Below are 27,825 nucleotides of genomic sequence, written 5' to 3'. Positions count from 1 at the left end.
ATTAAAATTGCGCTGGACAGGAAAGTGTGGATTACCGTCGTTGCTCTCCTTCGCTGCAGTAAAAATGATGCAAAACAACGTCTCTGTTATAAAGCAGCAAAAAAGATTGTGCTGTTCCTTGGCACACTGTGGACAGTGCCACAGTCTCTCAGTGGGTCTTTGAAAAACATTGACATCGATAAAATATCCACCCACCAACAACAAAAAGCAACTTCTCTGGCACGTGGACGCACTGTCCGCCTATCGGTCCTTTATCATACAGTTAAAGGAGTCTTGAAATTGCCGAATGGTATTAAAATACCAAATCTAGCGTGGTGACAAGTTTTCCCGTGTTTACTGTATTTAGTCATGTCAATACGAGTTAATAATAGTAATAATAACAACAACAATAATAATATTTGGAATGATGTTTACTTATCAGTGTAAGCTGTGTACGTTATCTGTGAACATGTTCTTTAGAAAATTCCATCGAGTCTCTACAAACTTCAGTTGCGAACTTTGAGAAATAGAAATAGTACAGGTCCTGTAAAGCCACTTTTTCGTCCAGAAATAACTGACGGTAGCGTTGAGATTAAGTTACTGCAGCGAATACGATACAGTGTACAGGCATCGTTGGATAGTGGAAGGCACTCTTCATCGGCGAATTCTTCATCTCGAATGGTACACACCTGCGATGCCCCTGCAATAAGAAGAATGTCATGCAGCAACATTAGGTTACTGAAAGACACAGAAGGGAGAACGTAGTAAACAATTCATCTGAACTGAAATCAGTTGTTAGACAGCTACGGATAAGAGGATTTAAGTGTAGTAGTATTTAATTAAAATGGCTACAAACAAGTTAAACGGAAACATTTACTGTTATTTATCACTATCGACTATGAACACAAGTACATTAATGGACACACAGGACAGTGCCAATACCAAGACGTAAATATTAGGTGTGGTCAGTTATCTGGACCTACAGACGACGCAAATGTTCCCTCATTTAATTTGCTTGGTTGACACAAATGGTTGCATATGTGCTGTAGTGCGTAAAGGTGTTACCGCTGGGCCATTTCACAATTGGTACGTGTCATAATTCTCCGTTCCCAACACTGGCTCATAGTGTCCTCTGACCTATACAGGACGTGACAGGCTGACAACTAGTACCTTTGTTCGGTGATCAACAACACCACATTCTGGGATGCTAAATAAATGAGACATATGGAATCAGTGGAATTATTTAAAAACATTACAGTAATTAGCTCGTCCTTGGTAGCGTAACTAACGTCTACAGAGACCATGAATACACTTTAACAGGTTCATGAAAAGTTTTACATTTAACAGCGTTGTGCAAGACCAAAAAAATAGGACCGAACCATATGCAACCCATTACGACGAATCTTTTTAACTGCTCACTAAAGACAGTAGAATTGAAAAGACATCATTTGAGGGACGCACTAATAGATAAGTAATGACAGTCTTTGGTGATCAGTTTCAGTGAAACCGTGGAAGGGTGTACGCCTTTCGCCACATTTCATAATTCATGATTTCATGGGTTCCTTGTGTAATTATTCTGTTGCTCATAGGACCAGAGAAGTTTATTTCCCTCAGAACCTTCCAATTTACGCTCGAACATCCCAGATTTTCATTCCACAGATAAACAGTAAAACGGCATGCCATGAATTCCGACCTTTGCCCGTTCTTCAGCTTCACTCGATAGAATACCCGAGCGGCGCCATCCCCTCCCCTTGGGAAAAACGTGGCGCTGTCCTCAACGGACGCCCAGAGACTGGCTTTTAGACTCTCTCTTCCTGCCGTCTCCAAGTTGTTCCCCTGGAACACTGTTTTAGTCTAGGTCGGATTGCTTTGTGTGACTTAGGGCGTTGTTAAATATGAAAATATCAGCACTTTCATATTCAGTCAGTGATCAGTTATGCATTTTTCAAAAATATTCGTGTTTTGATACCATTAGGTGCATGTGGTCTTTGTTCTTCACTGGTATCTATCCACGTGGTCGCATCGTTTTACCTGGTGATCAGCTCCGCGTTCTATGTCTTGTCTTGGTTATCCAATGCCACTTGTTTTGCGCAGCGTTAATTGAACAAAATGCTTAACGACAATGAAATTTTAAGAGTGTGCTGGACCCGTCTTTTTGGAGTGCTAGAATCATGTGTTGTTTGCCTTCTAACTTTGAGTTCAGTTTTTTATTTCTCGTCTTAACGAGCTTTAACACTATAATTCAAAACTCGGCTGCTGATTTAGTTCTTGAGCAATAATTTCGATAGAATGACGTCCATATTTTGTGTAGTACTCCACACGACGCGGCGCAAGCCTGTGGTTTATGGTTCCTAATCACTTTTACCAAACACAGCTCGCATCTACCGAATGGGTCCAATTAATTTGCAGCTTCTCACTGGGGTCGAGTGTCGGGTGTAATTATCGTATGGCAGCGAAACTTGGTAGATATTCTAATGTCTTTTACTATACACTTATTTCAGAACTGAATCTTTGAAAGGGAAGCGAATGATAATTACGTATTCAACAGATACTTAACTTTGCTAGTAAAACGGTCTGCAATGCATACATAAATAACACGGTCATTCGCAATCGGGGGGGTGCCGTGGGAAGGATGGATTACGCACGCACACAATCAGACTAATCGTTCATCACAGAGAAAGGAGTCGTTCAATAATTTAATAAGAGAAATAAAGACTAAATTGGGTGGTCAGAGGCACACTAACCTCGATGGTCGAATACTACTACGGAACATTATTTCCAAATTTATATAAAAATTATGCTAAATTGCAATAAAGAACAATGAATAGGAACTGCGTCCTGTGAACGATTCTTCCGAAACGTAGAAGCCACCGACAATCACTGATAATCACGTAGCTACCCACTACGAGGAAACATCGATAAAATATAATCACAATAAAGCTCGAGAATTTATTTAAGGAAAGAAATTGGTTCAACTGCAAGCATGGATTAGTAAAGAAAGTTTCGCGAACAAAACGCTTGGTTAGAGCTACCTACCAAGCACAAAGAAACCCACTGAAATCTGCACAGAACACATGGACATTTTTTCCTAGTGTGACTACCGAATGTTAAAACTATACGCAACGGCTCATGATCATTTACACGAATTATTCAGGAATCTAATCAGGCTAATAGATCCACGTGTCCTCGTACCCCGCAATCCCAATGTTATAGAACACAAAGAAAAAACTGCGAGATTTTTCTCAACATCCCGACATATTCTACAATAGCTGAAACCTAGTAAGAAATGAATTAAGGACTCAATTGAACTGAAACTTACACATTCAAAAACTGCAACACCAAGGACTAACACTAGATGTTACTAACCTCTTTGATGATACCCAGTGCAGTGAGGCTGCTCGCTAGTGGCCCACAGTCCCTACCGCGGACAGGAACCCGAGGCACAGAAAATATGTACAGTCTACCTGTGCCACCTTAACAAACGTGAGAGATCATCGCTCGCCGGTATCTCTCTGGTCCAGAAGAATTCCCGTTTGCTATACACAGAATAGCTAAACTGGCCCTACATCCAGAGAAACTCACTGTAAGTCCGAAGACATATACCCACTCCAACCGACGACGAACGCGCTCCCAAACAAACAACCAGAGAGTTGGAACAACGGAAACAGAGTGACAAAGCAAAAATATGATGATTGCTTTTCTGTACCAAATTAAACTCTTAACACGTATATAGCAAATTTTTAAAATGACTTAGATATGGAATACCATTCAGATAAGGTAATTTAGCATGGAAATATCACTGTGGCTGCGTATCTATCAGACATTGTCAAAAAAATGGTTCAAATGGCTCTGAGCACTATGGGACTTAACATCTGAGGTCATCAGTCCCATAGACTTAGAACTACTTAAACCTAACTAACCTAAGGACATCACACACATCCATGTCCGAGGCAGGACTCGAACCTGCGACCGTAGCAGTCGCGCGGTTCAAGACTGAATCGCCTAGAACCGCTCGGCCACCGCGGCGGCTCAAGTTAATCGCTGCAATACTTGTGAGGCTTTAAAAATCAAAATAAACAGCTCGAATCTGAGCGATGCAGCGAAAAGAATTGCTTCCCGTGAGATGGTAGTAAACCAGCGGAAAGCAAAGGCATTTTATAACAGAGTTCAGCAGGAGTTTAGAAGAATGAAAATGAAAATAAGTGCCGTTTGCCTAGATAATATACAACATTTAACTGTGCCAGTAATTCCCGTTCAGGAAACATACTACTTACGTCAATTTAATGTCAATGTTTTGGCCATCTATAACATCAAAGAGAATACTGTAAAATACCTCTGTATCATGGAGGGGGACGCAAAAGAGGGACCAAACGAGGTATGTTAATTTCTCTTTGATTATGTCAACAATGAAGTCCCCGCAACTGATGAAGAACTGCATATTTATTCCGACAATTGCGGGGGCCAAAATAAGAATCATGCCGTCTCCAAACATCTTGGTGCACTGACAAATACAGAAAGATTTGGAAAAACCGAACACTTTTTTTCCAGTGAGAGGCCAGAGCTTCAGGCCTTGCTATCAACATTTCAGTATCATTAAGAGGTCACTGAAAAGAGTAGATCGTTTATACGCAATGAGAGATATAATGCAGAGAACTATCCATAGCTCAAATAACCTCAACAATTTCATGTGCAGACATATTCGATTTCAAAAGCTGGTGGCCCTAGTTTTGTTCTAAGACTGCAATTTCAGAGGAGACTGGAAGTAGAATGACCCTTAAAATTTCATGAAACATGTTCAGGGGAATCCTAATTTCCAATCTATTTGATGGTAACAATTTTTACATATATTTTATGATAATTTGTAGTAAAAAGTGCAGATAGTTTTTCTTCATTTCTTAACAGGTGGCTAAAATTGACCGAAGTTCTTTCTTTATGAGCCATTTCAGCTTTTGTTGAGTGGAGTGGGGTAGGCCGGAAGCGCGGCGATCGAAGCGTGGCTGGTGGGCGGAAGGAACTGGCCGGGAACAAGTAGTGTGTTCGCTGCCCCGCTCAAGCAGCGTTATTGCAGAAGTATCAGAGCTTGATCATAAAACGTGGTTACTGTATTTGTGGTGACGTAAGCACGTGCGGAGCCGAAGTTTGAATTGAGGAATGATCATACTGTACCTCAGCTGAGACTACTGAAGAACTCTCTTGCAATTGTACATCACTGTTCGTCACGGAGTATCTGTTGTGAAATACCGAGTGCTGTTTGTGGTCCGCAGACAAAGTGTTGAATTTTACTTGGTGTCTCTCCTCTGAAGCACGTCAATGATATTTTAGAAGGATCACTGAGAGGATCATTAGAAGGCGCCAGAGTAATAGACTAGTGTTTCTTCAATAGTTTTTGTAGCAGGCTGACGCTACTGACCTCGTTAAAAATCTACATCTACATCTACATCCATACTCCGCAAGCCACCTGACGGTGTGTGGTGGAGGGTACCTTGAGTACCTCTATCGGTTCTCCCTTCTATTCCAGTCTCGTACTGTTCGTGGAAAGAAGGATTGTCGCGTATGCCTCTGTGTGGGCTCTAATCTCTCTGATTTTATCCTCATGGTCTCTTCGCGAGATATACGTAGGAGGGTGCAATATACTGCTTGACTCCTCGGTGAAGGTATGTTCTCGAGGGTACCTTGAGTACCTCTATCGGTTCTCCCTTCTATTCCAGTCTCGTACTGTTTGTGGAAAGAAGGATTGTCGCGTATGCCTCTGTGTGGGCTCTAATCTCTCTGATTTTATCCTCATGGTCTCTTCGCGAGATATACGTAGGAGGGTGCAATATACTGCTTGACTCCTCGGTGAAGGCATGTTCTCGAAACTTCAACAAAAGCCCGTACCGAGCTACTGAGCGTCTCTCCTGCAGAGTCTTCCACTGGAGTTTATCTATCATCTCCGTATCGCTTTCGCGCTTACTAAATGATCTGGGAACGAAGCACGCTGCTCTCAGTAGGATCTCCTCCATCTCTTTTATCAACCCTATCTGGTACGGATCCCACACTGTTGAGCGTACTGTAACCTACTTCCTTTGTTTTCGGATTGCATTTCCCTAGGATTCTTCCAATGAATCTGAGTCTGGCATCTGCTTTACCGACGATCAACTTTATATGATCATTCCATTTTAGATCACTCCTAATGCGTACTCCCAGATAATTTAAGGAATTAACTGCTTCCAGTTGCTGACCTGCTATATTGTAGCTAAATGATAAGCAATCCTTGCATTTTATTTGTGAAGCTGACGAATCGTTGTTGTTTCCAGTGTGGAACATATGTCTGTTGGAGGTTAATGAAATTAATGAAGTACTGGAGAGGATAGAGGCAACAGTTAAGGTGTGTTGCAACAGAAGGGAAGCATTATTGCGTTTTCATTATAGATTTCCGTTTTTTTTTTTTTTTTTTTGAGTGAAGCGTTAAAAGGTGTTCACCTATCGGGTTCTACTTTGGATCGAAATGCCAGTGGGTTTTATGATTATGGTTTGTTTGTTAAAGGAGATAAATCAAGAAGATTTTATTATGGTTTTATAAAAATAATAATTTCGGATATTGTATTTGTTATTACTAAGGGCTCTGGAAGTCGAAGGTTGGAAACTGCTCTTTGATAAGATTTTGCTGCAACAATTCAATGTTTGTATTGTATCCTGTTAGTCATCTTTACATTAACCTGCAGTCTTTAAATTGCACTAGTTATGGTATTTACACTTAGGGCCATTGTTGTGTAGTTTGATCAAGAAATCTGACCTGGTGTTGCATATTCGATCAATCGACTCCACGAGTAACTACTTTAGGCCCAACTCTGAGCTTTCATTATAAATGTTAAATGCGAAGCGAGGTTGGTGAGATTAATCCATAGTCTACAACTTGTACAGAAAACCAAATGGCAAGATCATGAAGTAGTACAGCTGTGGATGAAGGTGGTGACTGAGGTAGCGTACAGTGTGTTTAAACGACAGGTACCTTACAGGGTCACGATTATGTATTCGACTTTCTGAAGGACCAACTGACTGTACTACAGCGAAAAACTGTGAAACTGCACATACCGGGCGAAATTCCGCAGCATGTCGTAGAACCTGAAGACTACAGACAGGGCCTCCTTGGTGTGCAGGCTGATGATGCGCGTCATGATGTCACGGGCCAGTGCTAGGTCCGGTGCGATTGGCTCCTCTTTAGGCGTCGACCAAGACCGACTGTGAGCTGCTGCTGGTTCCGAGGAGGGATACGCACCACTCCCCGCCCTCTGCCCTTGTCCTCCGCTTTGACCTTGTCCGTGACCTTCACCTTGCCTTTGTCCATAGCCTTGGCCCTGTAAGGGCGCAGCAGTCGTGTGACAGACTAACAGCAGCACACCTGTCGGTCAAAGAAACGTCCAGTTATCTTACAGTGATTTATCACATATTCAGCGATTCAGCTCACTTGGTTCAAGTACATACATTGACGTTAGGTGAATGTCATTGAACCGAACAGAATAAACACATTTAAAATGTTCCTCCATACAGAATGTTGGTATGCTGTTGATATAATCTTTTAAGGAATGATGGAAGAAGGATGATGTATCAGTTTGATATAGAGCATGCCGGACTGGAAGCGACTGGACCTATGATAGAAGCACTCTTTCTGCACAAGATCTGAAATCATATGCTGCAAAGAAGCTTATTCATGCACAAGCTGTTGACTTTGTATAACTGAATGAGAAAGTTGTTGTGGTATAGTGTAATGGTTTCAAGGAGAATGAATTTGGCGAGTGGCTTGCTGTTATATGTGGGTGGACACATACACGATGGAGGCAGTCAAATGGTGTCAAAGTTCTTTATTATTAACCACAGACTGACTTAGTGCAGAGCTACAGCAGTTAGCGGACAAGAGGCAGTGGGTGCTGAATCCTCCAGCCAGGTGTGCCACTGTCGACACACCACTGTCAGCTCTTCTAGAGGTGGCAGTACGGTGGTAACCAGTTGGCTGTGTCGGGGTGGCGTGATGGTGGCCATAGTGAAGCAGGCCGATTGTCGCATCTCAGCACAGCCTCACTATACGAGAATGAAGCGCAATCGGGACATTAACGACAATGCGTTAGTTACAAATTTCTGTCAACCTTTATATCGAAGATGAGAGGGAGAGAATCTCCTTGGTTTGAAGCAAATCAGTTTCCTGAAAATAGGTTACAGAACTGCAATAGGCAGAAAAGATTGGTTAGTTTCTATCAAGTTTATTCTCACATATACTTAAGTGAGGTGTTGGACCGTAGACCCCTTAGTAAGATTCAGTCTATTTATTCGGACTTGCTACTTCAAAGCTAATTGCCGGTACATATAAGAAAAAAGTGCAAGACAATCACTTGTTCTTGGTTAGCACTGAAATCTCTCTAAGTAATTGAGACAAAGACTGACAGCCTCTGTTCAACACTATTCCAATGAAACTCTAAAAATCTTACTTGACCTGCAGTTCCTGAGTGTCCACCAGAGTCTATCACCGTCTTCTCGTAGTTGAAGTCTTTATCAGCTGTATCAGCTGCTATGGGCCTACTCGGCCCCGCTGGCGTCTCACTGCGGAATCTCCAAACTGCCGGCACTGGCTCTGAATCTGCATCTGAATCTCTACTTCTAGCTATTCCGCTGCCTGGCCTTTTATTTCGTTTCTCATGTACTTGGGTGCACACGAGTTAATTTGTTTCACATGGCCCTTTTGTTTCTAAGTGACCTGATTGCACAAGAATGTCTATGGTTCCACACGACACTCTCGTTTCTAATTGGTCAGCTTCCGCAAGAATGCCTTCGGTTCCACATGACACTTTCGTTTCTAGATGCACACAACTTAATTTGTTCCACACGAGTCTTTTCCACACATGACTGACAATCTCTCTTGCTGTATTATCGCCCTGGTGTTCGCGTCTTCCATTGCGGAAGTTTGCTTCATGCTGCTTCGTCTGGCAGAAAGTCAAACACTAAGTTATTTGATCAACAAGCCATACTTGGCGGCCTCCACCGCTTATATTGTCCCTACGTCCTGGTGGACTATTTCTTAATGTTGGCTGGCTGTTTGCCTATGGAGCCTCGACTCTTATTATGGTCACAATAGCAAGAATAACAACTAAAATATTCTACAGTCACAATAGGATGACGAACCACGGACCAATGGCTGAAACGCTGCATCTGGTAGTGTCGGGCTCAAGTAGCGTGAAGGTGGGAGGACTTCAGTTCGAACCTTGGACCATGACGTGGCGGCAGGATCTACTTTGGTGGTCTCCTGAGGATGGTGGCAGAGTGAAGGTGACCTGATCACTAGGCTGCCAGGAAGAAGTCGTCGCGTCGGTTCTAAGCTCGATTGCGGCGCTGATAGATGCGTCAGAAGAGGGTCGGCGATCCCATGGCAGAGACTGACGACACACGGCGGGCGACGACGAATAGCCCAGCTGTGCCAGTGAACTGCTCGGCTACCCTGGGTTGATGTATACGTCCAAAGGGGTTTGTTAATGCGGAAGATAATCACTGCTGCATTCTTAAGCGCTGTCTAAACTGCTGATATTTGCCTGGAGAACTGGCTCGAAATTGAGGAAGCTGTTAGCATGGCTAAATGCTGTCTCGATTGGGTGTAATCCACTCCCTTAACACAGGATCTGTGCGCTCCTGTCTGGGCCTGCACCGTTACAGTTAATTATCCTGCTTTTAAGCTAATGAAATTTCAGTGTTGCATTGCTTCAATTGTGAAGTCATAGCTGCTGAGGAGCGATTAATCGCATATGTGTTGGTGCACAAACGTTCACAAGCAGGTCAATCAGTGACCGAGGTGAAGAGTGCCTTGAGTGATCGCTCTGAAATGCCGTACCTTCAAAAAGAACCCTGTTTGATAGGAAGAAATGTGCTTTTGGTTTTGAGCAGTGTTAAAGATGAGCTGGATAGTTAATGTTAAAAAAAAATGCGAGATGAAACTTTTGCCACCGTCGCTCAATCAACTGAGCGGTCTCCAATGAAATCCACTTAGAAGAGAGGAGCTGAACACTACGTTCCACAATCAACAATGCATGATTACATTAAAAAAATGGAAAATGAAAGAACTGAGTACTATATTTACAAATGAATAATCTGATATCGACATGCAGCAGCGAATGGTAGACTGGCATGCTTTGCTGGCACAATTTCCAAAAATCGTGTTCCGCTCAAGACTGTTATTTTCTGATGAAACTGCGATATACCACAATCCACACAAGATTAATGTGGACTTCTGGTTTAAGGAAGGTCCTAGTTATATGTGACATTGAGAAAGGAAGCCATATCATGTTTTCCACATCTACATACCAGGGCGTGCCGTTCTCGATATCGATCGAGGTACTACATACCATGCTTATTACTCGGTCAACTTCCCCACTTCGCTTGTTGTAACCATCTGCCACTACTGGGCTCCGAATTACAGGGTTTAACCTGGCGATGTGTAACATAAGTAAGTCGATGCGCAACAGACAGCAAAACATCGTAGGCTTGGCAATTTAGGGAGGGTAACTACAACCGTAATTTTTCCCGAGGGCATGCACCTTTACTGTATGGTTAAATGATGATGGCGTCCTCTTCGGTAAAATATTCCGGAGGTAAAATAGTCCCCCATTCTGATCTCCTGGCGGGGACTACTCAGGAGGACGTTGTTATCAGGAGTAATACTCTCCTTCAAATTCTGAAGGTGGCAGGGTTAAAATACAGGGAGCGAATGGCTATTTGCAATTTCTACCGAAACCAGATGGCAGTTATAAGAGTCGAGGGACATGAAAGGGAGGCAGTGGTTGGGAATGGACTGAGACAGGGTTGTAGCCTGTCCCCGACGTTATTCCATCTGTATATTGAGCAAGCAGTAAAGGAAACAAAAGAAAAATTCGGAGTAGGTATTAAAATTCATGGAGAAGAAATAAAAATTTTGAGGTTCGTGAATGACATTATAATTCTGTCAGAGACAGCAAAGGACTTGGAAGGGCAGTTGAACGGAATGGATAGTGTCTTGAAAGGAGGATAAAAGATGAACATAATCAAAAGCAAAACGAGGATAATGGAATGCAGTCCAATTACGTCGGGTGATGCTGAGGGAATTAGATTAGGAAATGAGATGGTGAAAGTAGTAAAGGAGTTTGATATTTGGGGAGCAAAATAACTGATGATGGTCGAAGTAGAGAGGATATAAAATGTAGACTGGCAATGGCAAGGAAAGCGTTTCTGAAGAAGAGAAATTTGTTAACATCGAGTATAGATTTAAGTGTTAGGAAGTCATTCCTGAAAGTATTTGTGTGGAGTCTAGCCATGTATGGAAGTGAAACATGGATGATAAATAGTTTGGACAAGAAGAGAATAGAAGCTTTCTAAATGTGGTATTGAATAGGATTGGGGAGAAAGGAAGTTTGTGGCATAACTTGACTAGAAGAAGGGATCGGTTGGTAGGACATGTTCTCAGGCATCAAGGGATCACCAATTTAGTATTGGAGGTCAGCGTGGAGGGTAAAAATCGTAGAGGGAGACTAAGAGATGAATACACCAATCAGATTCAGAAGGATGTAGGTTGCAGTAGGTACTGGGAGATGAAGAAACTTGCGCATGATAGAGTAGCATGGAGAGCTGCATCAAACCAGTTTCAGGACTGAAGACCACAACAACTACATGGTGGGGGGCGGGGGGGGGGGGGGGGTATGCAAGCATTCCACCACAACTGGCGTTGGGGAGCGAATTCGAAATTTTTCGCTTGGTCTGAAACACCATTCATCGTGAGTTAAGAGTTAACAATCTTTAAGTAAGGTACTGTCTTCATAGATAATTTCAAACAAGTGTCTAGGAGGCTAAAAGCTTCATGATCCAGATAGGTGCCGGATAACACTGCCCTGCTGCTCGTGACTGCTAACAAGTTATACATCTCGACGTATTTGGCACACCACGATTGACTTGTAACGAGGCTGTACGCGACGAGAGCCGCTCCTTGCTCGCTCGTAGCAACCGCCAACGCTGCAGGGAAACGTAGGCCCCTAGAGCGGAACAGTGTTAATTCGGTGCATTTGGCAGGACGCCGAGAACCCAGGCACATCCGTCCAGCACCGTGTCCGACACGCTATCACACAATCCAAGCCCCAGAGGGAACACATAATCCAGCAGAGATGGTACGGCGAGGGCCAGATTTAATGGAACGCATGCACTAGTGGCGCCAGTAATATCACCCGGGCCTCCTCACGGAAGCCACCTTGATATTGTTATATTCCTTCCACGAAGTGTCACACAAACATTTGCAGTCCTCTAGAAAAACTTTCGTCGAAGTTTCATCCGGGTGGCAGTCCTTCATGTAAGTTCTATTTGAACAGCGGTAATTCTCAAACGCTATGATAGAAGACGGACTTCTGTAGGGCAGTTGGCACGAAAGTGCTACACATGGTATAGTTTCTTGCAGGAAGTGGTTGGTGGGATCGGCTGTTGGGTGATCAGACGAAACCGACTGCCCGACAAACAAAAGTAGTCTACCGATCGGCCAAGAGTAAACACACACACACACACACACACACACACACACACACACACACACACAATTCAAATGTTTCAAATGACTCTGAGCACTATGGGACTTAATTTCTGAGGTCATCAGTCCCCTAGAATTTAGAACTACTTAAACCTAAGGACATCACAAACATCCATGCCCGAGGCAGGATTAGAACCTGTGACCGTAGCGGTCGAGCGGTTCAAGACTATTTTCCTCTGGTTGCCTTCTTTTCCCTGCTGTAGCATTCCACACCACTCATATGAAAAGAACTTTATCGATCTGTACAATTTTCGTAGTTTACTTATGTGAAACTGAAAAACGTAAAACAAATTTTGCAGCTCAAACCGTACATTATGCACATAAACATTTTACAAGTACTTCAGTACTAGAACATGGCGTCCCCAGAACCCTTCTAATGATAACGGAGACACTTTACAGCGTATTTGTCAGTGCTACATAACTTTATAAAATTCGTTTTCGCCTCACACCGGACTTTACGTGCGAATTTTACGTGTATATGTAAGATCATTTTAAACCTCTATATGCTGAAAACGCGTAAGAATATCAAGAAAATTTTCGAGGATGTTCAAGATCAGGCTCTAAAGTATATATCGTAAAAATATCAGCCATTCATTGTGGAATCCGCAGCTCTGCTTTTTTTACCCAAAAACCACCTTTTTTCTCGATAACGTATGAAGAATCTTGGAAACAGGAAGATGGTGCTTCCTTATAAATGCCTAGAGAGTATATCGATAGGGTTTAAGCAATTTTCTGGTGTTAGTTATTTAGATACCCGAAGCTTAGGGCGAAAAAGGTTCCTTATGGTTTTCTGAGGAACTTCCCGTGACTAAGATGGTGCCTCCACAAGCCCCTTAAGGCCTACTGTAGACCACATCTAATGCAGAAAGAACCCACCAATTTGCTCATTGGCCTATGCTACGGAAGTATGTAATATTATAGTTTTGATCCTGTGTTGTAGGATAGCTAAAGACGATCCTTCTGTTGGGTACACAAATGGTTCCTAGCTCAACTTCTCTATCTTCAATAGAACCTGAGGTATTAGCCCTGGAAAATGCCATTTTTGTGAACTACGTTTTGGATCATGTTGGTCGTGCTTGCTGCTGCATGTATAGCATTTGAATGTGTTGCACAAAGCCACAAAGGGAAAGAGCATTGTGGTGATCACGTATTATGCAGTAAGAAGACTTGTTCAGAGTGCAAGAACGCTCATTCAGGAAGCTAACAAAATGGAAGAAGCAAGCCAGTGATGTTTCGTGCAACGCCGTAATCTAGCGTGTTGAATCATCGGGTGCCAATGGAACAAAGTGATTAATATGGAGAGAGGTGCTGTCATTGTGCTGACCACACACTATGAAGTATGAAGACTTATTCAGAATGCAAGAATGTTCATTCAGGAGACTGACAAAGCGAAAGAAGCTGGTCAGTGACTCTGCAGAGTGAAGTAGCACATTACTAAAGCTCTGGCTAATTTCCTTCGGGAAACAAATATACATCACCAGGAAACGGCGAGGCCCCATCGGTCTCATCGGATTAGGGAAAGACAGAGAAGGAAGTCGGCCGTGACCTTTCAAAGGAACCATCCCGCAATTTGCCTGAAGCGATTTAGGGAAGCAGCAGAAAACCTAAATCAGGATAGCCGGACGCGGCATTGAACCGTCGTCCTCCTGAATGCGAGTCCAGCGTACTAACCCATGCACCACCTCACTCAGTCCATGTAACAGTCTACAAACTTCTGTGGAATTGCAAATCACACTTTGGGGATGTGGTCACTGTTAGCTGCTGTGCCGCTCGGTGTTGGTGCTGTCTCTGATGTAGCGAACTCAGCACCTATAGACGAGTGGGCCTCCTGACGGCTTACTGATGTCGATTGCTGTGACAATGCTGTCCACAGGATGGCAACAGCTTCTCGCACTGCTTCTCTCGAGCGACACTCCAACTACTGTTGTACTCTGAATCACAAATAATTATACTGTCAATGCCGATTCTTTCGCGTGTCAGCGGGTGTCTAACAACCATCCATTCACCTCACCACTGCTCATCCTCGCCATGAGTGGTGGTACGTCAATTTCCTAAACTCTGTGTACTCTCACCATAACATAATTCAGTGGCTTACTAACCTGGTCATTCCAGCTATAACACTGACTGCTGCAGGACAGTATCAGATCAGCTTCAGGTTGCAATACTTCTTGAGAAGACGCTCATAAGTAGGAAATTCCATCATTCACATAAGGTTAAAATTTTAAAATCTCTCTCATGTTTTTGTTCCTGCAACTTTACTGCATCAGGTATATTTCAGGTTGTTTGATTCTTTACTACGTTCATTCTGCAAGAAACTGATGAGCTTTGACAACACTTATTCCAAAATCCCTTATGTGTCACATTGTAATTATACGTCCGATGTCAAAGTATATCACATCTAATACCCAAAAGGGCATATGACACATTGCCTGACAAAAAAAGTGAAGCACCAAGAAGACATGGTCAGATGTCAGTATAGGTACACACACACGAACATCGTTGGCGGGGGAGGGGGTGGGGGTTCATGATGAGAGTTATCATTTTCTGAGACAGGCAGAATGGTCACCAGAGCACATTAATGTTGTTTGTATTGTGCTGTTATCAAGGCTGATAGTGTATATACAGGGAATGAACGACATTCGATGTAGAGTGATCGCTGTGTATGACACAGAGATGCTGTGTACTACTTGAGACAGCAATATCGACACCTGAGAGAGATTGAAAGGATTCTCATTGTGGATCTCCGTTTGGCTGGCTAGTTGAATCATGTAATATCCAGATTTGCGGGATATTTGAGTGTGACACTGGCCCAATGGTCGACTACATGAGAAACTGAGGCCAGGCATATCGTCATAAAGAAGCCAGTTGATCATATCTGATTGTCACAAAGGAGGATCGTGCTATTGTGTAACAGGTGTATTGTAGCCTTTTTGAGATCTGTGTCTCCCATCCGAGAACCAGTAATAGACTCCCTGCAATATTCTGAGTCATCTCACACCATAGCTCAGAGTCTAGCAGCAGCTGGAGTAGGAAATTACCAATCCACGCGTCGACTGCCGTTAACACCACTGCACTAACAATAACGTTTGGAGTGGTGTCGCGACGGGGAAGCAATGAATGCTGGTAAATGGACTCGTATGATGTCCAGCGATGAACTGTGTTGCCGAATTACCCACGATGACCGTAGTTGGCGAGTATGGCTACCAAATCGGGGATGTCCCTTTCTTCCATTGTTTTCGAGAGGCACTTGCACAGTGGTGTAACTCCTGGATCATTAGTGTCGGGAACCATTGGTTACGATTTCTGGTAGCAGCGGGTAGTGATTGAGGAAACTCTGAAGACACGACGGTACATGATGGACATCTTGCATCATCATGTGTTACGTCTCATGCGACAGTACAGTGGCAATGCTCGTTCACACATGGAAAATATCACAATGAATTGACCCTGCGATGTTGAGCTACTCCCGTGGCCAACTCTGTCCTAGTATTAGAACACAGAATATCTGACCAGTTACAACAGTTGTGGACCAGATAGCTCAGCAGAGAATACAACGACTTTGTGACACCTTTCTCAACCGAATCAGGGCTTGCATCTAGGCCAGAGGAAAGGAAACGTCATAGTGGCAAGTGGGATCATACTGCCAAGTTCTTTCGAAATTTGACTCGATTTTGTAAAGCTCAGCTCGTGCACTTCGTTTCTCCCTCCCTTTTTGTGCGCTTCACTGTTTTTGTCAGGTAGTGTGTTTCTGAAAATCCGACATTTAAAGTCTGTATATACAGGGCTGTCGCATTACCAGTACGTGTGTCTACGAAACTGAGCAGGATACTAACAGCCAAGACATCACGTTAAGATGTCAAATATGTAACACTGTATTTCGCTTTAGACTGGCAAGTAGATGTCCCTCCACGTCTAAATGTCTTAATGAATACGTGCTCAGTGCATGTGAAATTTTTATCACCGATAGCAGCATATCTGGGCAAACGATGCCAGTTTTGTTCGATGCGCCTAAATTACAACGACACTATTTTACAAACAGGAGACCGAAGCGCATCATTTCAAAGGAGAAGAGAGAAAAAGAAGCGAAAGAATGAGGAGTTTGTGGGGGAAGATGAGAGGAAAACCAAAAATGTTTGAAGTTCGTTGGTGTCCATAGCTGGCGAAATTCAGAAAAGAGGCTTGCTTGTATAATAACCTATTTATCGTTTAACACTGCATCTCATGGAGTTTTTTGACATGTGTAAGTAACACACAAGTAAAATAAAGTAGAAGCCATTTTCTGATGTGTCAGTGCCCTTGCCAAGCCAGAATTTTGAACAGAATCAGCAGAAAAGGCACCATTTTATGCAGTAATTTTGACACTGCTGATATCGTTTTATCTTGGAATATCTATGCCTACCATCAGCTCTTGAATGTGCAAAATCAGAAATTTTTTTCTTTTGCATTATGGTTGCACTTTCTGTTTCCGTTTTGTAGTTCTGCATGTTAAATGCAGAGTGTCTCATACACAATGTTGACAATACAGTAATATTTCTACACTGTAGTTCTGCATGTTCTTATATACAGGGTGGTCTACTGATTGTAACTGGGCCAAATATCTTACGAAGTAAGCATCAAACGAGAAAACTACAAAGAACGAAACTTGTCTATCTTGAAGGGGAAAAACACATGGCCCGCTAGATGTCGCTGCCATAGGTCAAACAGATATCAACTGCGTTTTTTTTAAATATGAACCCCCCCATTTTTATTACATATTCGCGTAGTACGTAAAGAAATATGAATGTTTTAGTTGGACCAATTGTTTCGCTTTGTGATAGATGGCGCTGTAATAGTCACAAACACATGGCTCATAATTTTAGACGAACAGTTGGTAACAGGTAGTTTTTTTTTTAAATTGATATACAGAACGTAGGTACGCTTGAACATTTTATTCCGGTTGTTCCAATGTGATACATGTATCTTTCTGAGAACGCATGCTATTACAGTGTGATTACCTGTAAATACCACATTAATGCAATAAATGCTCAAAATGATGTCGGTCAACATCAATACATTTGGCAATACGTGTAACATTCCTCTTAATAGCGAGCAGTTCACCTTCCGTAATGTTCGCACATGCATTGACAATGCACTGACGGTTGTTGTCAGGCGATGTCGGTGGATCATGATAGCAAATATCCTTCAACTTTCCCCACAGAAACAAATCCGGGGACGTCAGATCCGGTGAACCGCACCCGATCTAGGTGCCGGACATTAATCATGTTGGAAGTACATCGCCATTCTGTCATGGAGTGAAACAACTTGTAGTAACATGAGTAGAACATTACGTATCAGCAGACATTGTACAATTTAGATTGCCATCGATAAAATGAGGACCAATTATCCTTCCTCCCATAATGCCGCACCATACATTAACCCGCCAAGGTCGCTGATGTTCCACTTGTCGCAGGCATCGTGGATTTTCCGTTGCCCAATAGTGCATATTATGCCGGTTTACGCTACGTTACATTGGTGAATGACGCTTCGTCGCTTAATAGAACGCGTGCAAAAAATCTGTCATTGTCCCGTAATTTCTCTTGTGCCCAGAGGCAGAACTGTACACGACGTTCAAAGTGGTCGCCATGCAATTCCTGGTGCATAGAAATATGGTACGGGTGCAATCGATGTTGATGTGGCATTCTCAACACCGACGTTTTTGAGATTCCCGATTCTCGCGCAGTTTGGCTGCTACTGAAGTACAGATTAACCGCGACAGCAGCTAAAACACCTATTTGGGCATCATCAATTGTCGCAGGTCGTGGTTGACGTATCACATGTGGCTGAACACTTCCTGTTTCCTTAAACAACGTAACCATCCGGCGAACGGTCCATAACGAGGAGCATACATAGCACACGCCCGTTGGGCATTCTGATCACAATAGCCATACATCAACACGATATCGACCTTTTTCGCAAATGGTAAACGGTCCATTTTAACACAGGTAATGTATCACGAAGCAGATACCGTTTGCACTGGCGGAATGTTACGTGATACCACGTACTTATACGTTTGTGGCTATTACAGCGCCATCTATCACAAAGCGAAACAATTTGTCCAACTAAAACATTCATATTTCTTTACGTTCTACACGAATATGGGGGTTCCTATTTTTAAAAAAACGCAGTTGATAGCCGTTTGACTATGGCAGCGACATCTAGCGTGCCAACCATATCGCTATCTGGTTTCCCCCTTCAAGCTAGACGAGTTTAGCTACTTGTAATTTTTTTTGTTTGATGCTTATTTCGTGAGATATTTGGCCCGGACACTATCAATGGACCACCCTGTATAGTGTTGAGATTAGAGTAATATTTACTACACTAGACAGATTCCGCTGTTTCAGCAGCTTTCACAGAATTTATGGCTGGTAAGCTTGGTGAAAGTTATGAAACCGAAAAGCAAAGTGACTGGAAGAAACAATAAATCTACGACCACCAAAGCTTGGTGAAAGTTATATAACCGATAAAGAAAAGTGACTGGAAGAAACAATCACCAAATCCTTTAGTAATTCGAAATACATCAAGGCCTTGCAATGTACGACAAAGAACTACTGACTATAGGGTACTACTTAGTGCACACGAAAGATTCAAGGTTGTTACTGTAGGTTTCACACTAGCATGCATTTATTATAAATGGTATAACTGAATAGCACAGGGTGGACAAGGGAAGCAAAATACAATTACATTTGCGGAATATTTGGTTGCTTCTAAACAGTTATATTGAAAGGTGGAATCAGTTTTCTGAAAATACGACAGTATGCTGCTCTTTCAGTTAGATGCATTTTGATCTCTGTGTGTCTCATATGTAATGCGTACCATACGCTGGTAAGTGATCTCATATACTCATCTTTTACTTATCGGGACTAAGTGTCATTATATTTAATGATGTTCCCGTATATTCTCTGTGGCGTAGGAGGCCCACGAATGATATTAATTCCATCCATAGCTATTGTGAAAGTACTGAAACAACGTTTGCTCTCTGTTTTGTAGTAAATAGGTACGAGACTGTCGCTATTGTCTAGCAAGAAGCCCTATAGTCGACATGTAATTTGTAAGATATTACATCATCACCGTCTCGTATTAATATCTCACTTAACTGTAGTACATTGTATAATCCTACGTATTTGGAATTACGAATTAATTTCCTTGGCGAATGTAGATTCGTTATTTCTTACCACACCAGATTAATGAATAACTTCTTTGAAACAGTTATACTACAAGACTGAGTTGTAACATGAAATCTCAGTCAGACAAAACAAAAAACTTCATGAGGAAAAAGTTATTTTTGTGTAGTGGAGAGTGTTGTGCTAGAAAGATAACGTATCTAGGAACACATGACGTTTCGTGCCAATTGTTACAATCCTGTGACTGACTGTAGAATCACATGAAGAAATGGGCAGTAGAAACCACCATAAGCAATCTACGGGATTTTCTGTTGTTTTTGATGTAATGCATATTTAAGTACTTTATAATATATTAAAAGTATTTGGAGGATACTGTTAATCCTTCGGTTACAGAATTTTATTGTGAGCAAAATTCTGTGTATTTGTAAAACTAGTTACATAACCTCGTCGCTCGTGTACTATTCAGTACACTGAAAGGAAGATAGTCCTCTATCATGGAACATGTGACATTAGTGAATGAGCTCAGTTTCTTTAATGTCTCAACAATTTTCCCTTTCTTGCAAATCGAAATTTTTGTTTGTTGCCATTAGTTTCTATTTCAAAATGTTTTTAACTTAACTGGTTTTTTATAATACTTCCTAATTTGATTTCACTTACTTATTGATGGCGTGTATTAGAATAACAATGTAAATATGTACCACCAAACATGTTACTGACAAGATTTTATCGATTGGAACACTTTTAAATTCCAACAGAATACTTCTTCCTAGGTGCGTGACCATTTTGTACTTTGAAAACTTACTTGTCAGGATTAATTTTTGTTCTTCCAGAAAAAGACTGCAGCACACATGAAGTGAGTGCATTGCTACAAAAAAAAGTAAGAAAACATATTAATCTCCTATTACGGGGCTGGCTAGAGGCGAAAGTCTGTAAAGTTTTCCAAGATACAACGCTCTCCCTAATAATTATGACGGTTCACGAAGCACTCACAGCCAAGACATTTAAAATAATATGTCGTCAGAGCGTCATGTAATTCAGAACACTTACCTTGCAAAGCCTACCACTAGAAATTGACAAGCCTTTCTCCAAAGGTCTTTTGCTGATCACAGGGCACTCAGTTATCACTAAACTTTGACAGTTTTTGTGATAATCCCAAAAGGTTGAGCAAAACATAATGACTGACTGCAGGAGTGCCACGTACAGAATTTTTGTACTTACTAAGTTACGATTCAAGACCCCCCCCCCCCTTCACAAGTCACCTTGTCGAGCGGCTGCCTTTCGCACTTGAATGTTCTATCCTGTACTACACCAAAGAGTCAGTGAGTATATCGATTCAGCGATGCATTGCGATCCAGTGTTACATTTTGATACATGGTGTAGAGATGGAAAGCTGCCATTTCTGATGCAGTATTACTCCATAGGAGACGTGTGTAAAGCTGTTTTACGTTTATCTTAAGTATCAAAGCCTTTCGCTTGGCATAGCGGCTCATGATCAAGAAATAACTGCGTTGCACTGTCAAAATAATTCGATATACAATACTCCTCAGAAACCATTTCTTAGCATGTACGTTCATCTGCCTGGACCATAAATTTCGAGAAACTGTAAGATTACAAACAGTGTAGTATTTCTGGATGACAGTCAACGTCATCTACAAAACAAAGTCATATTGTAAAAGTTTTACAGATAGGCATATATAATAACGAACTACCAATTTTTAACACATAAGGAATTGAAAAACACAGTTTAAACAATGATTTGTAGGCACCTGAGGATTATCACTTTTATTTTACCTACTGAAGATCAAACATGGAACTATAACGATATTAGTCAGATTTTTTTGTCTTCGATTGTCTCAAGCTTTTCCAACCATGCAAATTACTGGAAAGAGTTATTTCTATGGCATAAATGAAAATACCAGTGATTCACACAAAGGTCGATTATCTGCTGGTTACAATATTATTAGTACTGAATGTGTGTGTACTATGTTAGCAGCAGTTTGATAAAGCTTAGAGGTCCAGCGGCAAAGACGAAAGCAAAGTAGCATTAATGTGGCTTAGCACGATAACCTGAAATACATACAAAATTAATGATATTGACAGCGAATTACCTTAAAAACATTTTTACACCCACAGGGCAAAATAGTCATCGTTCTTTCAATCTGCTTTCAATTTGCTGTATATATTTCCACGTCAAATGGTGTATTTTTGGATAATAACACTATGCTACTCGTCGCAAGAACATTTCGTTCCTCGAAACCTAAGAATACTCCGAACTTTTACATCCACCCAACACATCCACTGTAGTCACGTGTGAGCAAATTTTGACTTTATAAATCTGTCTGAATCTCGATGGCTTATAGACGATTCCAGTTTTACGTGGTTAATGATTTTTTTCCTACATCTCTTCAGCAATATTGTTATGAAATAGGTAGAAAACGTTGTAAATAGTGTTATACATCTACAGAAAGGTGATGCACGAATATAAAGGTTTAATTATATCTTTTTTTCCTGAGTAAATGTAGGCCAGGCTGTGCAACGAACTTGCAGATGTAAGAAACAAAATAAAGAAGAGGAAATACGTGGAGTGCTATTACTACTGTATATGCAGTTTGATCGCAGGTGATATACATCCATAGCACTGACATGTTGCGTAAACATTTTGTTTCTTGGAAGTTGAGTTTTTCTCATCAGGGATGTAACATCATTTAATGGAAACATCAGCTGTTCGCTGACGAAAGTCCGTTAGAAACACAGTTGTGATTTACTAATCCCATGAGGTCATATTTAAATACCCTACTGGGAGACGTGAAATCAGATTTAATACATACAATCTAGAGCAAGTTTTTCCTCTCGAAAGAGCCCATGAAACAAACATTTCTTAAATTACCCTTCTAGGCTTTGCATAACACCAGGAAATGAAATGAACATGTCAAACGCTTTTTCATGGGGGAAAAAAAGTGACTTACAAAAGGTGCTCGAACTGATCGCCCTCGACTTCTAACACAGTTGAACACGACGCTGCAGATCCTCGAATGCCAGAAGAAAAAAAGAAAAAGTCAGGTGGCACTAAATCAGGTGACCTTGGATGCCACAGTCCTTTCGAAATCACTCTGCCTGGGAAAAATAATTCGACTTCAGCCATGGCTACTCGAGACGTGTGGCCTGTGACGCCATACTGTTATGTACCAGACGAGGGTAAGTTCTTCAACGTTCAACTGGTTCACAATTCCCGAAACATTTCGATGTAAACTGCACTTCTCACAGTAGACTCGAAAAAAATTGTTCCGATGATGCGACGTTGTGATATTGCACAGAACATGTCAGTCTTTCGTGAATGGACTGGTTGCTCGATCAACGCATGTAGGTTTTCATTATACTACAAGCGTCATACTGAGAGTTTACGTAACCAGAGGGATGGAATCAGACCTCATAACTGAACCACGTGTATGCAATATTCCTGGCCTCAGAGCAATAAATTGCTGAAACCAACGGCAAAATGTAATGCGTTTGTCTTTGTCATTGACATACAGTTCCTCAAGAACTCTTAACCTATGTGGATGCACGCAGCTTTCTTCGCAGCTCTGTTACATGTGCTCCGTGACATTCCGCATTCCGGAGATAATCGTTGAACACACTTTGCAGGAGAGGCCAATTGTTGTTTCACGCCAGTCACTTTTTCTTTTTATAATGGCGGCCATCCCGTGCCGCGAAGACCCAACAACGTTCTAGTCCTCTCCACGTTCTTCACTAACTTTTGTACGTCGCATTTAGACGGTATATGCTGGTCACCAGTCTGTTCAACGAACATTCACTGACGTGTCTTAATGGAACCAGTAATGTAGTATTGTTTGGCAAAAGACACGCGCTCTCCGACAGACTACCAATACATTATCACTAAACACAGAACACTAAGCGCCAGCCACAACAAAGCGTCGAAATACACTGTTGCGTCAAACGATGTTGCAGAATGCACGCAGAAATATACCGTTGCGTCAAACGATGTTGCAGAATGCAGTGTTGCCACGTCAAACGTAAAAAATTACACCGTTCAATTCCAAAGGAATTACTGCACATGTTTGTGGGGCCTCTTTAGAGTGGGGCACCCTGTATAATTGCTGTACGTACGAACTGGTATGAGGTTTGGCCATGCTAGAGCTGAAAACAGTCTTCTACATCTAGAGCAACTGAACACTATTTACATTGCCATGCGGTTTCATTTTTTTCCCCCTTGAGTAGCACACAAAGAATCTTTTTCTGACTTTTTCTGTTGAAGACATGGGCATTGGGAAAAGAGCCCATGTTTTGCCTGATGTCTCATAGGAGTGGTACTCTCTGATGGTCGTCCATGAACAGAGTACACAGGCGGCTGTACACTCCATGCGTGTTGCTGTGTAACGTTGGTTCTGAAGTCGGTGTAGCAGGTTTTTTCCTTTCCACTGATCTTGTGATACACAATGAATTAATTGGATATACGTACCATGCATTAATAAACTAAAAGAAAACTTTCTACGCAACTTCACTGCGTTTTAGACGATTAGATACAGGACTGTCACCCGATCTTGAATGTCTACGCCACCCATTCCCCTCTGATATTCAAGGACACACTTAGCTTTTTTCTTCTATATTTTTCAGTTGTTTTCCCGCTTAAGCATTGGTCTCGCCACAAATCAGTCCGAACAGTAAACCCATATAACCTAAGACGTACGTAGTTCAGATGCTGGTTATGATGTATATTTATTCAACCAATCTTCACAAATACCAGTGTAAACATTCAAGAGAAAGGTAACCGGTTATTTGTTATTTTACTCCAGTCCCGTTTACATTGGTTAGTCCGCACCGTGCGTTAACACGTGTTGAACGAGCCGTTACACACTCATCACTATCATCACTTTCATGACTGCTTTTGAAGCTACATTCATTTCGAAACACCGCTTGCCGTTCTTCAGAATCCGAATCAGTGGAAGATAAATCTCTTGCTTCATTATCAGTGTTGAAAACACTTGTCAAATAGCATTTGTACAACCTTCTCATCATCACGATGAGCTAATCTCTTCTCCTTGTCGGTTATTTATTAGGATCAGGTGGTGCGTAACACACCATATCTATACTTCGTTTTCAAATACGTTTAAGAGAAATACATTATTCAAATAACTTACGGGTTTGCTGCCGGGTGACATCGTCGAACACTGCCGATATTTCGACAGGAGCACACCCTGCCATTCTCAAGGCACAAATGCAAGGAAGAAAAAATGTGCAAGCAAATTTAATACCTCGGTTCACAGAGGAGAAACAGGGAAGACACCACACACAGAACAAGAGTCAACACAACCAAAGACAACCAACATCAGAAATATCGATAGTTACTATTAATCAGCAGGTGAGGTAGCACTAATTATGTCCCTCTGTTTTTTGATGAGTGACGGAGCCAGATTCCAAGCAGCATTTACACAAAATCCACCATCTCTGTTAATAATGTTGCTTGATAGTCTAATTTCAACAAATCCTTAATAACATTATCCCAAAAGCTTGACGTGCAAGCCAGTATCTCCGTGTTGTTGTATTCCATAGGATGACCGGGTCAAGGCAATGTTCTGCAATAGCGGAGTTGTTTGGCTGTTGTAAGCGTGCGTGACGCTTATGTTCAATACACCGGTCTTTCACAGTCCTGATTGTCTGACCAACATATGAGATGCCACAACTGCAAGGAATACGATAGACACCAGCCTTACGCAAACCAAGATCATCTTTTACGGACGCCAACAGGGCCTTAATCTTAGAAGGTGGTCGAAAAACACATTTCACAACATGTTTCCGCAATATACGGCCAATCTTGTTGGAAATGCTTCCTGCGTAAGGCAAAAACTGTCGTCACTCACCCGTTGCACAGAAGGCTGATAGCGCAACGCACGTTTGATCTGCCTCTCACTATAACCGGTGACTTCGAGATGTGCTAGCTCAGCTGCCAAACTTTCAGGGTCTAAGATAACGTGGGCCCTGTGAACCAACGTGCGAAGTATCCCTTCACGCTGAGCTGGATGGTGACAACTATCAGCTCGCAGATACAAGTCAGTGTGGGTGGGCTTCCTATAATGTCCCAACGTACCATCAGTCTTCCTTTTGACCAACACATCAAGGAAGGGAAGGCATCCATTCTTTTCCACCTCCATAGTGAACTGAATATTCGGGTGGATTGAATTCAGATGTTCCAAAACCCGGTTTAAATTCTCGCTACCATGAGGCCAAACAACAAAACTATCGTTTACATATCTGAAAAAACACGCAGGTTTCAAGGTCGCTGACTCCAATGCACGTTCCTCAAAGTCCTCCATAAACAAATTGGCCACAATAGGTGACCACGGGCTTCCCATTGCAACTCCATCAGTCTGTTCGTAGTACTGACCACTGAACAAAAAGTAAGTGGAAGTCAGCACATGTCGAAACAAATTTGTTAACTCGACACCAAACTTAACCTCAATTAGCTGCAACGAATCGGAGAGAGGAACGCGAGTGAAAAGAGAAACCACATCAAAACTGACTAAAATATCAGTCATTCAAATGCAATCCCTGCAATCGACGTAAGAAATCTGCAGAGCTCTTAATGCGGTGTTCACACCTACCTACAAGTGGGCTCAACAAACTAGCAAGATATTTAGCTACACGATATGTCGGAGCACCAATATTAGAAACAATAGGCCTCAACGAGACAGGCTCTTTATGGACCTTAGGGAGGCCATATAATCTAGGTGGTACAGCACAGTAAGAATTAAGACTCTTGATAGTCTCCTGTGAGAAAGAACTTTTCTTCAGGAGGCTATTTGTCTTCATCTCAACACTCTTAATACGGTCAGCACCGATTTTGCGATACGCCGAATCAGAAAGTAGACACTGCATCTTTTGAATGTAATATTGCTTGTTCAACAAAACGGTGTCGTTACCCTTGTCCGCAGGTAAAATAACAATATCAGGATCCATTCTAAGTGAACGTAAAGCAGCCGCCTCAGCTGCTGTAATGTTACACTTGGGTGGACGGGCCCCAGTCAACACAGGCAAGCTTCCCTCCTAACCTCATCCGCAGCCTCGGAAGGTAGTTTATAAACAGCCTGTTCGATAGAACTAGTAAAATCAACGACTGGCAAACTCTTAGGCGTTGGTGCGAAGTTCAAACCTTTCCCCAGCACAGACAAAGCTGCGTCGTCAAACGTTTTCTCCGTGAGTTTGATCACAGAACGTCGAGAATTAGAATTAGACACTGAGCCAAGGAAGCGTTCAAACTTCGCCGAATGCCGAGCAGTTACAGATTGAAATTCCCAGTCAGACTGCGGCCAAGAGGCACCGTCCACCCAGTCCCAAGAAAATTCAGAAACATTAGACGCCATCATTAAATGAAGATGAAATAATTCCTTAGAAACAAAACCTAATTGACGGCGAGTATAGTGGATCCTTTCACGAACAAGAGCTAACTTTGCTTGCACATTTTTTCTTCCTTAGATTTGTGCCTTGAGAATGGCAGGGTGTGCTCCTGTCGAAATATCGGCGGTGTTCAACGACGTCACCCGGCAGCAAACCCGTAAGTAATCTGAACATTCGATTCGCCGGAAAAAGTTAAGGTCTCACAGAAAACCATTAATTAGAAAGTGAACTACGTGCATACATAGTGAGGTGGGCATTTGTGAGCTGAATTCGTCGGACGATGTAAATGCCGTAGCAGCTTCTTGCGACTACTGGTCTTCATTTGATTCAAATGGATTAAGATGGTTGTTTGGAGAGAGCGTGACTCTTAGCGCATATTATGTCGTGCTGAAAAATCGAAGAAAGGGTTTCAGATTTAATGAGATAGAGTGAAATTAAACTCTTGCGAAAACAGTGTGAAATGTGATGTCTTCTTGAGGCCAGCGTCCCAGCTTTCACATGTGGAATGAAACTCTTTACTAACGTCGATTACCGATTGTAGGCGACTAAATGAATTTTCACTCTAATGTTATACACAGTTTCAGAAAACAGCAACACAGTTGGTTTCCGGTATGACATGACAACACCCTATTATTATCAAACTCTAAAGAAAAAAACCCACAAAGCTCACCTGCCGCTATCCAGCTTCCTGCCTTCATCTTCATGAGCCACTGT

General features: G+C 42.1%; 1 protein-coding gene across 1 annotated transcript; it reads right to left on the bottom strand.

The window, feature by feature from the left end:
* Positions 1–403: 403 nt before the first annotated feature.
* Positions 404–27,825, bottom strand: LOC126267014 (uncharacterized). The gene is made up of 3 exons (XM_049971786.1): positions 27,782–27,825; positions 7,054–7,360; positions 404–679 (listed from the first exon to the last, which is right to left on the bottom strand). Exons 1-3 carry the CDS (start codon positions 27,813–27,815, stop codon positions 649–651), a joined length of 372 nt encoding a protein of 123 aa, XP_049827743.1. The 5' UTR covers positions 27,816–27,825; the 3' UTR covers positions 404–648.

This window comes from Schistocerca gregaria, chromosome 4 (genome assembly GCF_023897955.1).
Source record: "Schistocerca gregaria isolate iqSchGreg1 chromosome 4, iqSchGreg1.2, whole genome shotgun sequence".
NCBI lineage: Eukaryota > Metazoa > Arthropoda > Insecta > Orthoptera > Acrididae > Schistocerca > Schistocerca gregaria.
This window is presented reverse-complemented; position numbering and strand designations above follow the sequence as displayed.

Coding starts and splice junctions, on each gene's coding strand:
- LOC126267014 (XM_049971786.1), bottom strand. CDS start 27,815: ATGAAGATGAAGGCAGGAAGCTGGATAGCGGCAG. Junction 7,361..27,781: donor AGGAAGCTGGATAGCGGCAG/GTGAGCTTTGTG, acceptor TTTGACCGACAG/GTGTGCTGCTGTTAGTCTGT. Junction 680..7,053: donor ATGCTGCGGAATTTCGCCCG/GTATGTGCAGTT, acceptor TTCTTATTGCAG/GGGCATCGCAGGTGTGTACC.